Source organism: Salmo salar, chromosome ssa13 (genome assembly GCF_905237065.1).
Source record: "Salmo salar chromosome ssa13, Ssal_v3.1, whole genome shotgun sequence".
Classification (NCBI taxonomy): domain Eukaryota; kingdom Metazoa; phylum Chordata; class Actinopteri; order Salmoniformes; family Salmonidae; genus Salmo; species Salmo salar.
Genome location: NC_059454.1, coordinates 96,320,257 through 96,337,974, shown reverse-complemented (window position 1 = coordinate 96,337,974; position 17,718 = coordinate 96,320,257). Strand labels below are relative to the sequence as shown.

General features: G+C 44.4%; 1 protein-coding gene across 4 annotated transcripts in view; it reads right to left on the bottom strand.

Annotated features, from left to right (window-relative positions):
- LOC106568305 (protein strawberry notch homolog 1) overlaps positions 1-17,718 on the bottom strand; it is a 32,230-nt gene that overhangs the window by 4,540 nt on the left and 9,972 nt on the right. For 3 of the 4 annotated variants that reach the window (XM_014138519.2, XM_014138521.2, XM_014138523.2), the window contains exons 9-26: positions 16,097-16,230; positions 15,902-15,992; positions 15,552-15,713; positions 15,204-15,348; positions 11,912-12,017; positions 11,425-11,578; positions 11,122-11,304; positions 10,778-10,875; positions 5,632-5,777; positions 5,143-5,343; positions 4,888-5,061; positions 4,535-4,704; positions 4,205-4,336; positions 3,835-3,970; positions 3,269-3,381; positions 3,088-3,159; positions 1,985-2,084; positions 1,473-1,547 (exon numbers count right to left, since the gene is read on the bottom strand). In XM_014138519.2, coding sequence (XP_013993994.1) covers positions 1,473-1,547; positions 1,985-2,084; positions 3,088-3,159; positions 3,269-3,381; positions 3,835-3,970; positions 4,205-4,336; positions 4,535-4,704; positions 4,888-5,061; positions 5,143-5,343; positions 5,632-5,777; positions 10,778-10,875; positions 11,122-11,304; positions 11,425-11,578; positions 11,912-12,017; positions 15,204-15,348; positions 15,552-15,713; positions 15,902-15,992; positions 16,097-16,230 — 2,392 coding nt within the window. The remainder of the gene's footprint in view (positions 1-1,472; positions 1,548-1,984; positions 2,085-3,087; positions 3,160-3,268; positions 3,382-3,834; positions 3,971-4,204; positions 4,337-4,534; positions 4,705-4,887; positions 5,062-5,142; positions 5,344-5,631; positions 5,778-10,777; positions 10,876-11,121; positions 11,305-11,424; positions 11,579-11,911; positions 12,018-15,203; positions 15,349-15,551; positions 15,714-15,901; positions 15,993-16,096; positions 16,231-17,718) is intronic. The other variant, XM_014138520.2, reaches the window with a different exon arrangement.

Below are 17,718 nucleotides of genomic sequence, written 5' to 3'. Positions count from 1 at the left end.
AAGAAGAGAGGAAAGAACTGTACAGTCTAATACTTTTTAATGTAATCTGACAAGGCTTAACCTCTCTTGGGTAGGGGGCAGTATTTTGACATCCGGATGAAGAAGGTGCCCAGAGTAAACTGCCTGCTACTCAGTCCCAGAAGCTAAGATATGCATATTATTAGTAGATTTGGATAGAAAACACTCTGAAGTTTCTAAAACTGTCTGTGAGTATAACAGAACTCATATGGCAGGCAAAAACCTGAGAAAAAATCCAACCAGGAAGTGTGGAAATCTGAGGTTTGTAGTTTTTCAAGTGATTGCCTATCTAATAGTGTCAATGGGGTCATTTTGCACTTCCTAAGGCTTCCACTAGATGTCAACAGTCTTTAAAACGTTGTTTCATGCTTCTACTGTGAATGGGGCGAGAATAAGAGGTCTTGGAATCAGATGACTGAGAAAATGACATGAGCTCAGTGGCACGCGCTTCCGTGAGTTAGCTGTGTTCCTTTTCTTTTTTGAAGACAAAGGAATCGTCCGGTTGGAAGATTTATGATAAAAACATCCTAAAGATTGATTCTATACATCGTTTGACATGTTTCTACGAACTGTAATATAACTTTTTTGACTTTGTCTGAACTCACTGCGCGAGCACAGTGGATTTGGATTACTCGACTGAACACGAACAAAATGGAGGTATTTGGACATAAAGATGAACTTTATCGAACAAAACAAACATTTGGGAACTGAGATTCCTGGGAGTGCATTCCGATGAAGATCATTTTTTAAGTGAATATTTATTATGTTATGTGACTTCTGTTGACTCCAAAATGGCAGGTATCTGTTTTGATGTCTGAGCGCTGTACTCAGATTATTGCAAAGTTTGCTTTCGCTGTAAAGCTTTTTTGAAATCTGACACAGCGGTTGCATTAAGGAGAAGTTTATCTATAATTATGTGCATAACACTTGTATCTTTTATCAACGTTTATGATGAGTATTTCTGTAAATGAATGTGCTCATTCACCGAAAGTTTTGGAGGGAAAACATTTCTGAACATTACACGCCAATGTAAAAATGGGGTTTATGGATATAAATATGAACTTAATCGAGCAAAACATACATGTATTGTGTAACATGAAGTCCTATGAGTGCCATCTGATAAAGGTTAGTGATTAATATTAGCTGTATTTCTGGTTTTTGTGACGCCTCTACTTGCTTGGAAAATGGCTGTTTGGTTTTTCTTGTCTAGGTGCTGTCCTAACATAATCTAATGCTATGCTTTCGCCGTAAAGCCTTTTTGAAATCGGACAGTGTGGTTGGATTAACGAGAAGATTATCTTTAAAATGGTGTATAATACTTGTATGTGTGAGAATTTTGAATTATGAGATTTTTGTTGTTTTGAATTTGGCGCTCTGCTATTTCACTGGCTGTTGGCGAGGTGGGACGCAACCGTCCCACATACCCTAGAGAAGTTAGTCATAGCCAGTCTCACCTTTGTCTAGAGACAGGATCCCTGATCTGTCCTCCACATTGATCAGACCCACTCCGATCAACCCATGAAGGATCTCTGCCAGGGAATAGGATGAAGACAGAACCACATTTTTTTTTATTTAACTAGGCAAGTCAGTTAATAACATTCTTAGTTACAAGGATGGCCTACCCCGGCCAACGCTGGGCCAATTGTGCACCGCCCTATGGGACTCCCTATCACGGCCGGTTGTGATACAGCCTGGATTCGAACCAGGGTGTCTGTAGTGACGCTTCTAGCACTGAGATGCAGTGCCTTAGACCACTGACCACCCAGGAGCCCACAGATGGAAGTAAGACAACAGCCATGCACCAGAAATAGATTCACTCAGCTTGTGGACTGAGCCAGTCGTGTGAATTCTAGACATTATGAAAGAATCCCCAGTATCAAGCAGGAGAACGGAATTTCCCCTGGCTCAAAATAGGGACATAAATCCTACAACCGAGTCCCAAAATCTGTCCACACATGAGACATACCTTTGTAGAAATCCCCTTCGAAGTTCGATGGAGGATTCACTAACGGAAAGTCCAGGTTAACGATGGACTTCATCACAATCTCCAGAGCATTTCTGCCATACTGTGGATTGGAGAAGAAAGGAGGTTACAACCACAACTACAGGGAACCACACACACAAATTATATTTAGTGGGACACTACCGTTCAAAAGTTTGGGGTCACTTAGAAAGAGGCGACTCCAGGATGCTGGCCTTCGAGGCAGAGTTGCAAAAAAAAAAAGCCATATCTCAGACTGGCCAATAAAATGAAAAAAAATTAAGATGGGCAAAAGAACACAGACACTGGACAGAGGAACTATGCCTAGAAGGCCAGCATCCCGGAGTTGCCTCTTCACTGTTGACATTGAGACTGGCGTTTTGTTGGTACTATTTAATGAAGCTGACAGTTGAGGACTTGTGAGGCGTCTGTTTCTCAAACTAGACACTAATGTACTTGTCCTCTTGCTCAGTTGTGCACCGGGGCCTCCCACTCCCTTCTATTCAGCTTAGAGCCAGTTTGCGCTGTTCTGTGAAGGGAGTAGTACACAGCGTTGTACGAGAGCTTCAGTTTCATGGCAATTTCTCGCATGGAATAGCCTTCATTTCTCAGAACAAGAACAGGCTGACGAGTTTCAGAAGAAAGTTCTTTGTTTCTGGCCATTTTGACCCAGTAATCAAACCCGCTGATGCTCCAGATACTCAATTAGTCTAAAGAAGGCCAGTTTTATTGCTTCTTTAATCAGAACAACAATTTTCAGCTGTGCTAACATAATTACAAAAGGGTTTTCTAATGATCAATTAGACTTTTAAAATGCTAAACTTGGATTAGCTAACATAACGTGTCATTGGAACACAGGAGTGATGGTTGCTGATAATGGGCCTCTGTACGCCCATGTAGATATTCAATAAAATAAAAATCAGCAGTGTCCATCTACAATCGTCATTTACAACATTAACAATGTCTACACTGTATTTCTGATCAATTTGATGTTATTTTAATGGACAATTAATTTTTGCTATTCTTTCAAAAATAAGGACATTTCTAAGTGACCCCAAACTTTTGAACGGTAGTGTATATCTGCTTACTTTGTTGTCGAAGTTGAACCTGCTGAGATCTCTCGTCTCTGTTGCTCTTCTGTCTCCATGGGTGAGGGCACCCTGTGGAACACACATATCACATGTAGCATCAGTGGCTCAAACATGGGTGATAATATCCACATTTTCCACTGCTCAGCTTAATTGAACCACTGACAGGACAGGTTTTTACCAGGCTCTCCAGTCTCTTGGCCACAATGGAGGCAAACCTCTGTTCCCCAGCCAGCTCAGAGATGAGGAACACATACTCAGGAGCAGTCACCTGGTTAGACCTATGGGTCCTCCCTGAGAGAGAACGAGACAGACATTGGCACCATTACGCAGAACACACATTTAATTACTCTAAATACCTCACACCTGCTGTTCCCATTGTATCAGAGTATGAAAAACCCAGAGGAGACATGCCAGCTAAATTAACTACCATGAGCCACATTATCGAGACAAGTAAATCCCACAAGACTAGAGTGAAAATAAAGTTAGATTTCATTTCTATAGCATTTTCACTTGGTGAAACGTCAAAGGTTTTGTATCATTTCAGCTAGTGGTTTTGAAAGTAGCGTCCACGAGCCAAAATTTGTGAAAATTGTGTACCAAGTCATCCATTTCTTATGACGTGATGGATTGCAATTCGTCCAATATATATACGAAAGTGCTTAAGATCCCGGACTGCATCTTGAAGTCTCAGTGCTTGAGACTGTATGGGGGTAATGAAACCACAGCCAGAAAGACTTTACTGACCAAACTGCTGTATGGCTCTGTCTGCACTCCAGGGTAGCTCCAGGGTCATGTGGACCCTCCTCCTCTGGTTCTTCACTCGCCGGTCAGCCTGCAGGGAGATGCCCGAGCTGGCTGCTTCCGAGATGATGGCTATGTTCTGGAGAGGGAGAAGAAAAAGGTTAGGAATGGTTTTGTGCCATCGTTTGTGACTACTTTATTTAACTGATTCTATAGATCTGTGACTCAAACAAGCAGACTGCCCCCCACTGCCTTGCACACAACCTACATTTCTCAAGTCAATGTGCTTGTACCCCTCACCTAAATCAGAAACATGGGGTAATACTGTTCCATTCTCTCCTCCTCCTATTTCTCTCTTCCCATCCTCCCATACCTTCTCTCCATCCATGAACCTCTGTTTCTCTGTGAGGTTGAGGATCTCCACAGGAACATCCAGCTCAGACCGAGACTCGTAGGAGATGCTGCCATCGTCGTTACTGACCACCCGGCCTTTACGCCCAGTCATCTGGAACACAGAGAGGAGATAATGTGAGAACAAATAATCTAAAATATGATAGTCAAGAGGTCCATCTCTAGCTTAAAAAATGTACACATTAGCAGTTAACAATGAGTGGACTTTAAGATTCTTTTAATAACTGATATTTTAATTTGTCCAGCTCCTGGGGCACTGTTCTTTGTATCCATATTTAATTGAACCCGTTACCTCAGCCACGTTGTCAGGTCCTCCCAGCTCGTCTATGAGTTCATCCAGAGTGTTGGGAGGTAGATCCTGAGCCAGCTTCTCTAGCTGGTCCAACAGATCTCTCTTCATCTGCTGAGCATCTTCCACAGCATCCTGACTGGTCATACAGCTGTCATCTACCTCTACCTTGGCTGATGGCGGGATAAGAACAAGGGAGTAAAAAAAAAAAAAATGTTCATCATCATCTGCTCATTCTGGCTGGTTATACAATCCAAACTCAGACTTTAGAGCATACATTGATGGCAATGGGAGATTTGCACAGAAGTCCAACTCCACGCTCACTTACGGAAAGTGTGTTGTTGCTATTAACTTACCTATGGCAGGTGTGCTGGAGGTCTTGACTGTGGGGGTGGTGAAAGCAGGCCTGATGGAGCCCAGGCCAGAGGCTAACAAGGCACTGTGGATAGAGTCTGGGTCAATGCTCTTCTTCTTCTTCTTCTTCTCCTTGCATTTCTTCACCCCTTTCCTCTTTCCAGACAGCCAGGGGTCTGGGAGATGGGAGAAATTATGAGACTTAGGTAGGTGGTTAGCTCATAATCAATCTTAAATCATCAAACTCCCTTGCTCACCATCCTCCTCATCCTCGCTGGAGTCATCCTTGAAGGGATTGAAGTCGTCTTCGTCATCTTCTCCCGAGCTGACCGACTTGAAGCTGTCGTCACTCTCTGCATCGTCCTTATGAGACTCTTCTGATTTGCTGTCGTCAGAGCTGTTCCCCGACAGACCACCTGACTTTCTCTTCCTCTTCTCTGCCTTCTTTATGTTGGCACCTGCAGGGAAGGAGAGAGAGGGAACATTAACATTGGTAAACATAGCCAAAACTCTACATTAGTGTTGGGAGACGGAGGTCTTTTTTAAAGAGTTGAGTCTCGTGTGAAACAGTAAGCCAGAACATTACATAAAACACCTACGATGAGTCACACAAAAAGAACATTGGAAATGCATGAAGAGATCTCTTGTTGCTAAAGTAACCAACTGAAGAATACCGAGATCAAACTCGTCACTGTCTCATTACAGACCCAATGACTGCCCTTTTCTGGCAAACTGCCCTGCAGTACCTTTCCTCTTCTTTCCCTTCTGCTCTGCTGCAGCCTCGCTGGGGAAGGGGGTTTTCATGGCCGGCAGGTCAATGCCCAGCAGGCTGAACAGCTTTCCTCTGTCTGGAGCTGGGAAGTGCTTCTCTACCAGGGACTGGAGCACACCTCTGAGAGGGAAAGAGCAAGAGAGCAAACACCTTGTTATAGATGGTACTAGCATACACCTGGCATTAGCATGTAGCTAGCTAGCTTTACAGCTGCTCAATAGATTCCAAGTTGTTTCCCCAATATGTTCTCTCGCTGATGTTCCCTTGAGCAAGGAACTTAACTACTCATTGGGTGCTGCACTGTGGCTGCCCTCTGTTCCAGCCTAATATATGCCACTTAGCAGATACTTTTACACAAAGCGACTTAGTCATGCGCGCATACATTTTACGTATGGGCAGTCCCGGGCATCGAACCCACTACCTTGGCGTTGCAAGCGCTATGCTCTACTAACTGAGCTACAGAGGACCAGCCAATCTCCAACCTAATGTGTATGTCAGGGTTTCTGTTAGCTGGTAATAGACGATTTTTGTCCATTAAAAAAATTGAAAAGCCGATAAATAAAATTATCCGGGAAAAGGAGAAAATAAATCCCATTGCGAAATAATGCTTTTTAGTCTATTTATTGCTGTAAATACATTTGACCGGTCATGCTTATCGGTCTATGGGTTCATTTGCATAATTTAGTGGAATTAAATTGGAGTGCGTATATTCCTTCTGCATCTTATTTAATCCCGTTTTGTATCGTAATTATCACACGCTCACAGTACAGTTAGAGCCTTAGAGGAAAATCTGTCAGACAGCACTTTGTATTTCCCAACTGGTAATTGAAGTGTGCTTCCCATTCAAATGCATAGGCAATGGAAGGCAGGCTTCATCAGCATGTCACACACCACTTTGCCATGAGCTGGAGGCAGTATGCATCTTGAAAACAGAGCTACTTAATTGTTTGAAATGTGAACATTTTACAACATTATGAGGCATGTTTTACCTTGCTTCAAAGTAGCCTAGGTAAAATACTACCATGTCTGTGGAGGAAGTTATTTTATGAAGACTTCCGTATGTCATTGAACCCAGTAGCCTATCATTTTAAGAAATAATAGTTTATCAACATTTTAAACTAAATGTTCTGATCGGTTGCATCAGATTCATTGCTTTTTCAACATTTTGTTATGTATTCTAGGCCTGCTGGTTGGATGAATTTGGGATCTACCGTCCAACAACTGTCCCAGAGTCTGTTTGGACTATTTCCTTCTCAACAGTCTGACCAATAGAATAGGTACACTTTTCTACTATGTGGGATAGTAGATTTACATAGCCTTATGGACGCGTCACCTATGAGCCTAAGGGAAACGGCCCCTAAGTAAATGTAATTATATTGCCAATATTACATAGCCTAATTAGCCTACTCTGGTCTATAGAGAAATATACTGCTCAAAAAAATAAAGGGAACACTTAAACAACACATCCTAGATCTGAATGAAAGAAATAATCTTAAATACTTTTTTCTTTACATAGTTGAATGTGCTGACAACAAAATCACACAAAAATAATCAATGGAAATCCAATTTATCAACCCATGGAGGTCTGGATTTGGAGTCACACTCAAAATTAAAGTGGAAAACCACACTAAGGGCTGTTCCAACTTTGATGTAATGTCCTTAAAACAAGTCAAAATGAGTCTCAGTAGTGTGTGTGGCCTCCACGTGCCTGTATGACCTCCCTACAACGCCTGGGCATGCTCCTGATGAGGTGGCGGATGGTCTCCTGAGGGATCTCCTCCCAGACCTGGACTAAAGCATCCGCCAACTCCTGGACAGTCTGTGGTGCAACGTGGCGCTGGTGGATGGAGCGAGACATGATGTCCCGGATGTGCTCAATTGGATTCAGGTCTGGGGAACGGGCGGGCCAGCCCATAGCATCAATGCCTTCCTCTTACAGGAACTGCTGACACACTCCAGCCACATGAGGTCTAGCATTGTCTTGCATTAGGAGGAACCCAGGGCCAACCGCAACAGCATATGGTCTCACAAGGGGTCTGAGGATCTCATCTCGGTACCTAATGGCAGTCAGGCTACCTCTGGCGAGCACATGGAGGGATGTGCGGCCCCCCAAAGAAATGCCACCCCACACCATGACTGACCCACCGCCAAACCGGTCATGCTGGAGGATGTTGCAGGCAGCAGAACGTTCTCCACGGCGTCTCCAGACTCTGTCACGTCTGTCACGTGCTCAGTGTGAACCTGCTTTCATCTGTGAAGAGCACAGGGCACCAGTGGCGAATTTGCCAATCTTGGTGTTCTCTGGCAAATGCCAAAACGTCCTGCACGGTGTTGGGCTGTAAGCACAACCCCCACCTGTGGACGTCGGGCCCTCATACCACCCTCATGGAGTCTGTTTCTGACCGTTTGAGCAGACACATGCACATTTGTGGCCTGCTGGAGGTCATTTTGCAGGGCTCTGGCAGTGCTCCTCCTGCTCCTCCTTGCACAAAGGCGGAGGTAGCGGTCCTGCTGCTGGCTTGTTGCCCTCCTACGGCCTCCTCCACGTCTCCTGATGTACTGGCCTGTCTCCTGGTAGCGCCTCCATGCTCTGGACACTACGCTGACAGACACAGCAAACCTTCTTGCCACAGCTCGCATTGATGTGCCATCCTGGATGAGCTGCACTACCTGGGCCACTTGTGTGGGTTGTAGACTCCGTCTCATGCTACCACTACAGTGAAAGCACCGTTCCCTTTATTTTTTTGAGCAGTGTACATAAAATCATTCATTAGGCCACTAAAGCATGATTTGGCCACACAGGATCATTAGCGTTGCCTAGCCTTAAAAAATAAACAAGTTGTTTTAAAATCGCATTACAAACAGTCTGAAGGAAAGGCAGTGCACGCAAATACCAAATAGATGATTGTTACATTGCGACTGTCAGTGAAAAGTAGAAGCCCAGCCAGGCATATCGCAATATTTTAAAATTAAATCGTGTGAAAACAGCTTGGAAAGCAAATGGCTATTGCTGTAAAGAAAGACTAATGTCTGTTATCAAAATTCTCTCCTTAATAGAGTGAACAACAATAGGCCTATAGACCATCTTATTGACACCAGCAGAGCAAATCGGCCATGTCCCCGGTGAGTGAGCACTCCACATATTCACTCGATCATTGTTGGGTCAGTTCCACTTTAAAGTTTGTTTTTGGACAATAATTTCTTCCTCCAGTTTAGACGGACGCCATTGTATTTGTCTCCCCTTCTCATAGACCTATTATACATACGTGGTTTTATTGATCTGTTAGTCAGTGTCAGCAGAGTAGGCTACCCTGTCATTTGGAATATAAAATAATAATAATCTGTTAATGTCTCCATGTGTTTTTGATATAGCCTATAGCCCAGGCCTCTACGATACACTCATTCAGGCATGCACTGAATGGTCTTTTTGCAAACAGTGATTGAGTTACAGCGCATTCGGAAAGTATTCAGACCTCTTGACTTTTTCCACATTTCTTTATGTTACAGAAAAATGGATTAAATAGTCCCCCCCCCCCCCCATCAATTTACACACAATACTCCATAAGGTTGTTTTTTTTTAAATACATTTAAAAAAAAAAAAATTATCCAAACATTTCTAAAAACCCATTATGCGGTATTATGTGTAGATTGATGAGTACAATTGTTTTATTTAACCCATTTCAGAATAAGGCTATAACATAAAATGTGCAAAAAGTCAAGAGGTATGAATACGTTCCGAATGCATTGTATATTACACTGACTATTCAATCTACTCATCACATTACCAATAGTAGGCTTTTTTTACATGTAAATGCGATGATGCATGGAATGCATTATTATAAAGGTGCATTGTTATGGCAAAAACGTGCATCCCCAAACTTGAAACTTGCATGCCGCCTATGCATAGGCTAGTGACTTTGCTGTTGGTTACTGATCTTGTTGACTGAGGAAAAGGAAATGTGGACAGTAATTCTAACATCTTCAAAGTGCACAGTAAGGTCACAAGTCATTGCATCCTTTACTTGCATGTTCTACTAAGATGAATTACCATCGTCTAAATGTAATTACTGTCATTCTGAGCACCGTGGGTGGACGCCCTAATCAGGTTACGCACGCAATGCATATGGGTCCAGTAAATTTCTCAAACGCTGCCGGCAAATGTCCGGTGCCACATTTTCATAACAGAAACCCTGGTTTGTGTGTATGCGTGTTTGTATATCAGTGGTTGGATTCAAGCAGAAGACATTTCCATCACGTATGGACTAATAAAAGGACTGCCCGTTCCAAGATCTCGCCATCACGGTTGACAACTCCCTTGTGTCCTCCTCCCAGAGTGCTAAGAACCTTGGCGTGATCCTGGACAACACCCTGTCGTTCTCCACTAACATCAAGGCGGTGACCCGATCCTGTAGGTTCATGCTCTACAACATTCGCAGAGTACGACCCTGCCTCACACAGGAAGCGGCGCAGGTCCTAATCCAGGCACTTGTCATCTCCCGTCTGGATTACTGCAACTCGCTGTTGGCTGGGCTCCCTGCCTGTGCCATTAAACCCCTACAACTCATCCAGAACGCCGCAGCCCGTCTGGTGTTCAACCTTCCCAAGTTCTCTCACGTCACCCCGCTCCTCCGCTCTCTCCACTGGCTTCCAGTTGAAGCTCGCATCCACTACAAGACCATGGTGATTGCCTACGGAGCTGTGAAGGGAACGGCACCTCCATACCTTCAGGCTCTGATCAGGCCCTACACCCAAACAAGGGCACTGCGTTCATCCACCTCTGGCCTGCTGGCCCCCCTACCTCTGAGGAAGCACAGTTCCCGCTCAGCCCAGTCAAAACTGTTCGCTGCTCTGGCACCCCAATGGTGGAACAAGCTCCCTCACGACGCCAGGACAGCGGAGTCAATCACCACCTTCCGGAGACACCTGAAACCCCACCTCTTTAAGGAATACCTGGGATAGGATTAAGTAATCCTTCTAACCCCCCCCCTAAAAGATTTAGATGCACTATTGTAAAGTGGTTGTTCCACTGGATATCATAAGGTGAATGCACCAATTTGTAAGTCGCTCTGGATAAGAGCGTCTGCTAAATGACTTAAATGTAATGTAAATGTAAATAATACTTGGCGGTGGAGACAAAGTCGTTGAGCTCTCCTCCTCCTTCCTCCAGGGCCTCCAGTGTTCTGGCCTCTCCTGTCGACTGGAGACCAATCACAACACACTGCAGAGAGCGAGAAAGACAGGACTCGAGTCGCACACAGTCTGACGGTAAACAGCAAAATGTCAGGGAGACCACCAGTCACCTCTCCTCAAACCGACCACAGGAACCAAAATACACTAGAACCAATATGCAGGAATATGACATGAAGGTGCCAGTTTTCCTGATCTTCTAAAATCTGAAGTCAGAAAATTCAAGATTCCTGGAATAACAATCTCATCTTTCTACCTTCTGAAACCTCCCACCCACCTTTCCGTTTTTGACCTCCTCCCTGGCGAGCTGCACCACCCTGCGGACCTTGGACGCGATGCAGAGGTACTTGAAGAACCTCTGGTGGGCCGACCAGAACTGACCCCACATGGACTTCTTCATCCGCTGCTCTGCATCCATCAGGTTAGCAGCCGCCTGGAACTTTTCCCGCGCAGCCACCCACTGAAACATGGAAAGAGGACAGGGTTAAAACAACACACACCGTTTCTGTTTCAAGCCTACTGAAAGGAGCCCAGGGAAAACTGTTATGTTTAGGTTTGGGATTAGGTCAAGGTTCCTTACCAGGCGTACAGACTTGTTGTACATCTTGATGTAGTGGGTTGTCAGAGGAACCTCCTCAATCTTGAACGTGACACCCGTGAAGCTCAGCTGCCTGGCGATGTACATCCCCCTCAGCTTCATATCCATGGCAACTATCTCCATAGCACCCACACCTCTGAGGACAAGGCAATACAAGGGAGGAAATGTTTTATTTTGAATAGGTATTTAGTTAAGGACAAATTGAATTTGTGATATACTAGATATCAATATGTATAGAGAAGGTGAGGTGTAACAAGACTTTTGCAGGAGAAGTTGTCCTACCAACAGACTTATAGGCATATTCGTGTTTTGTAACAGTTCTAACGGGTTGAAGACGTTCTGCCTCTACAGATTCCATCTGCCAAAAGTCATAACTTTAAGGTGGCTTGCTGCATCCATTACGTGGCTGTTTTTTAAAGACACATACACTGCACCACTACGACAAGTTACTAGTGTCTGTCTCGCTCACCGGCGCTCCACAGCCTGAATGAAGTTGCTAAACTCTCTGAAGGGGGTCCCCTCCCCCCAGATGCCCAGCCGGCTCATGTAGGCCATGTTACGGGGCTCAGACGCACCTGGACACACACACACACACACAGTTAGATGGAGAACACTTCCATTAATTTAAGACTATCATTCCTGCACGATATTCAGTACCTGTCAAAAGTTTGGACACACTTACTCATTCAAGGGTTTTCCTTATTTTTACTCTATTGTAGAATAATAGTGAAGACAATCTATGAAATAACACATATGGAATCATGTAGTAACCAATAAAAGTGTTAAACAAATCAAAATATATTTTATATCGGAGATTCTTCAAAGTAGCCACCCTTTGCCCTGACGACAGCTTTGCACACTAAGCATTCGCTCAACCGGCTTCATGACGTAGACACCTGGAATGCATTTCAATTAACAGGTGTGCCTTGTTAAAAGTTAATTTGTGGAATTTATTTCCTTCCTAACGCGCTTGAGCCAATCAGTTGTTGTGACAAGGTAGGGGTGGTATACAGTATATAGCCCTATTTGGTAAAAGACCAAGTCCATATTATGGCAAGAACAGCTGAAATAAGCAAAGAGAAACAGTCCATCATTACTTTAAGACGAAGGTCAGTCAATCCGGAAAATGTCAAGAACTTTGAACGTTTCTTCAAGTGCAGTCACAAAAACCAAAGGACCGCCACAGGAAAGGAAGACCCAGCGTTACCTCTGCTGCAGAGGATAAGTTCATTAGAGTTACCAGCCTCAGATTGCAGCCCAAATAAATGCTTCACAGAGTTCAAGTAACAGACAGATCAACATCAAATGTTCTGAGAAGACTATGTGAATCAGGCCTTCATGATAGAATTTCTGCAAAGAAACCACTACTAAAAGGACACCAATAAGAGACTTGCTTTGGCCAAGAAACACGAGCAATGGACATTAGACTGGTGGAAATCTGTCCTTTGGTCTGATGAGTCCAAATTTGAGATTTTTGGTTCAAACCGCCGTGTCTTTGTGAGACGCAGAGTAGGCGAACGGATGATCTCTGCATGTGGAGTTCCCACCGTGAAGCATGGAGGTGGTGGTGTGATGGTGCTTTGCTGGTGACACTGTCTGATTTATTTTGAATTCAAGGCACACTTAACCAGCATGGCTACCACCGCATTCTGCAGCAATACGCCATTTCATCTGGTTTACGCTTAGTGGGACTATCATTTGTTTTTCAACAGGACAATGACCCAACACACCTCCAGGCTGTGTAAGGGCTATTTGACCAAGAAGGAGAGTGATGGAGTGCTGCATCAGATCACCCGACCTCAACCCAACTGATATGGTTTGGGATGAGTTGGACAACAGAGTGAAGGAAAACCAGCCAATAAGTGTTCAGCATATGTGGGAACTCCTTCAAGACTGTTGGAAAAGCATTCCAGGTGAAGCTGGTTGAGAGAATGCCAAGAGTGTGCAAAGCTGTCATCAAGGCAAAGGCTGGTCTACCTTGAAGAATCTCAAATATATTTTGATTTAATACTTTTTGGGTTACTACATAGGTTTTATTTCATAGTTTTGATGTCTACAGTTGTGGCCAAAAGTTTTGAGAATGACACAAATATTCATTTACACAACGTTTGCTGCTTCAGTGTCTTTAGATATTTTTGTCAGATGTTACTATGGAATACTGAAGTATAATTACAAGCATTTCATAAGTGTCAAAGGCTTTTATTGACAATTACATGAAGTTGATGTAAAGAGTCAATATTTGCAGTGTTGACCCTTTTTCAAGACCTCTGCAATCTGCCCTGGCATGCTGTCAATTAACTTCTGGGCCACATCCTGACTGATGGCAGCCCATTCTTGCATAATCAATGCTTGGAGTTGGTCAGAATTTGTGGGTTTTTGTTTGTCCACCCGCCTCTTGAGGATTGACCACAAGTTCTCAATGGGATTAAGGTCTGGGGAGTTTCCTGGCCATGGACCCAAAATATCGATGTTTTGTTCCCCGAGCCACTTAGTTATCACTTTTGCCTTATGACAAGGTGCTACATCATGCTGGAAAAGGCATTGTTCGTCACCAAATTGTTCCTGGATGGTTGGGAGAAGTTGCTCTCGGAGGATGCGTTGGTACCATTCTTTATTCATGGCTGTGTTCTTAGGCAAAATTGTGAGTGAGCCCACTCCCTTGGCTGAGAAGCAACCCCACACATGAATGGTCTCAGGATGCTTCACTGTTGGCATGACACAGGACTGATGGTAGCGCTCACCTTGTCTTCTCCGAACAAGCTTTTTTCCGGATGCCCCAAACAATCGGAAAGGGGATTCATCAGAGAAAATGACTTTACCCCAGTCCTCAGCAGTCCAATCCCTGTACCTTTTGCAGAATATCAGTCTGTCCCTGATGTTTTTCCTGGAGAGAAGTGGCTTCTTTGCTGCCCTTCTTGACACCAGGCCATCCTCCTCCAAAAGTCTTTGCCTCACTGTGCGTGCAGATGCACTCACTCCTGCCTGCTGCCATTCCTGAGCAAGCTCTGTACTGGTGGTGCCCCAATCCCGCAGCTGAATCAACTTTAGGAGACGGTCCTGGCGCTTGCTGGACTTTCTTGGGCACCCTGAAGCCTTAACAATTGAACCGCTCTCCTTGAAGTTCTTGATGATCCGATAAGTGGTTGATTTAGGTGCAATCTTACTGGCAGCAAAATCCTTGCCTGTGAAGCCCTTTTTGTGCAAAGCAATGATGACGGCACGTGTTTCCTTGCAGGTAACCATGATTGACAGAGGAAGAACAATGATTCCAAGCACCACCCTCCTTTTGAAGCTTCCAGTCTGTTATTCAAACTCAATCAGCATGACAGAGTGATCTCCAGCCTTGTCCTCGTCAACACTCACACCTGTGTTAACGAGAGAATCACTGACATGATGTCAGCTGGTCCTTTTGTGGCAGGGCTGAAATGCAGTGGAAATGTTTTTGGGGGATTCAGTTCATTTGCATGGCAAAGAGGGACTTTGCAATTAATTGCAATTCATATGATCACTCTTCATAACATTCTGGAGTATATGCAAATTGCCATCATTCAAACTGAGGCAGCAGACTGAAAATTAATATTTGTGTTTTTCTCAAAACTTTTGGCCACGACTGTACACTATTATTCTCCAATGTAGAAAATAGTAAAAATAAAAAGCCTTGAATAAGACTGTGTCCCCAAACTGTTGACTGCTATTGTAATATTGACTCCGCTCAACATTGGAAGTGTGACAACATCAGAAGCCTGTGGTTAGTGACGTACCAGTGGCGCTAGCGTACACCACCCGCGCCTTGGGCAGTTTGTTCTGCAGCTCCAGGACGGCCAGTCCAGTCTTGGTGGGTTTGGACGAGCCGATGGGACAGACATTTTTGGCTTTGTGACACTCGTCATACACAATCTGAATGGGCTTGGGGGTTAAGGAAAGGTGGTGTTATCTTCACTAAACAATTGACATTTCTAACTACCGGTTACTACTACTTCTAAGGGCAGTTACATTGGCCCAGATGACATACTCTCAATATAATTTGGACAAATTGTATCACAAGGGCAATTAAGTTTTCTATTTATTTTTTACAGTAGTCGTCTGGTGGTCAGTCAATGAAAGGATACGACTCCGTCAAAGACCTGTCCACACCAGTGGAGCAGCTGTTTGAAGCGGGTCTTGTACTTCCCTCCAGACTGGCTCTCTCCTATCAGAGAGGAGTACGTAGCGAAGATCACCCCCTTCTTCACACTGCCGTTGTGTTTGGACGAGATCTTACCATACTTAAACTGGGAAACAGACAAAATAGGACATGTTTTTGAGTGAAGGAGAACAATACCTTTTTATGCATGTGAACATGTCTTTTTGTCAGGCAAATATGAAAAGGATATCCAGTGTGAAGGAACCTCTTCAACTTATTACCACGTAAGAAACATGCATGGTGATGTACATCTGCACCCACTGGACAACCTCTTACCTTGTTAAGGGAATAGACCGGAATGTTCTTGGCTCCTATGTCTTTCAGATCCCTCTCTGCATCATACTTCAGGTCATTAGAAACGCTGAACCTGTGAAGAAGATGGAATAGCTTTTGTGAAATGGGAAAGTGTGTGTGTACCATCATCCTCCTTCATTGGCGGGATGTATCATGTAATACTAGTTGTGGTGTTACCAGAGTGATCTCTTTCTGCCCAGGAGGTAGTTCTCGTAGATTATCCCAGCGATGGTCCGGCCCTTCCCCACTCCAGCCCCGTCTCCTATCAGATAGGACGCTCGGTCGCCGTTAGGGAGGAATGTTTCATGTTGCTATGGAGACAAAACATTTCAGTACATTCAGTTCATTCCCAGTACAAGGTATGTGAATACTCATCTACACTGGTACATGCAGTAGTGCCCAGCTGTAGTAGGGTCTATATCTGGCCAGCTGAGCATGCAGTAGTACCAAGCTGTAGTAGGGTCTATATCTGGCCAGCTGAGCATGCAGTAGTGCCAAGCTGTAGTAGGGTCTATATCTGGCCAGCTGAGCATGCAGTAGTACCAAGCTGTAGTAGGGTCTATATCTGGCCAGCTGAGCATGCAGTAGTGCCCAGCTGTAGTAGGGTCTATATCTGGCCAGCTGAGCATGCAGTAGTGCCAAGCTGTAGTAGGGTCTATATCTGGCCAGCTGAGCATGCAGTAGTACCAAGCTGTAGTAGGGTCTATATCTGGCCAGCTGAGCATGCAGTAGTGCCCAGCTGTAGTAGGGTCTATATCTGGCCAGCTGAGCATGCAGTAGTGCCCAGCTGTAGTAGGGTCTATATCTGGCCAGCTGAGCATGCAGTAGTGCCCAGCTGTAGTAGGGTCTATATCTGGCCAGCTGAGCATGCAGTAGTACCAAGCTGTAGTAGGGTCTATATCTGGCCAGCTGAGCATGCAGTAGTGCCAAGCTGTAGTAGGGTCTATATCTGGCCAGCTGAGCATGCAGTAGTACCAAGCTGTAGTAGGGTCTATATCTGGCCAGCTGAGCATGCAGTAGTACCAAGCTGTAGTAGGGTCTATATCTGGCCAGCTGAGCATGCAGTAGTGCCAAGCTGTAGTAGGGTCTATATTCAGACCTGCCAACCCTGTCCAACTTTTTAGAGTACCAGAAACGCGCAGAAAGTTGGTGTTCTTTCCCCCCGCACTCTGAGAGTGTGATTGCAATTATAGAATTGTACCAAATCAAGTCTATAAAAAGGTTGGAATACTTTGACAGCATTCCATTTACACATATGGTAAAAGTCAATAACATCCATTTAGAAAGAACACAAAGGTCCTTTATTCGTGGAGTTTTTTTATTTTCTTAAACAAATAATAACAAGTTACTTGTTTAGGTACAAAAGTCATATCCACGATACATATGATAAGAACAAATGTTTGAAGCATAGCGTCACTATCAAATCATTTTATTATGGATAACATGTTTAAAAAGCTATGATAGGAAACAGTGGGTGAGAACAAATCTTCTGGAGACCTTCAAATGTTGAGGAAATAATTTCAGACAGATTTGCCTTACGCAGCAGGGCTTCAGGGTAAACTTCTCTGTGGCAAACAGTTCCTCTGGCCATCATTGAAACCTTGGTAACGAGGGCACTCAGCAGGTCTGTACTGAGGGAGGCTCTGTACTTGGTTTTGTTCTTGGTAACGAGGGCACTCAGCAGGTCTGTACTGAGGGAGGCTCTGTACTTGGTTTTGTTCTTGGTAACGAGGGCACTCAGCAGGTCTGTACTGAGGGAGGCTCTGTACTTGGTTTTGTTCTTGGTAACGAGGGCACTC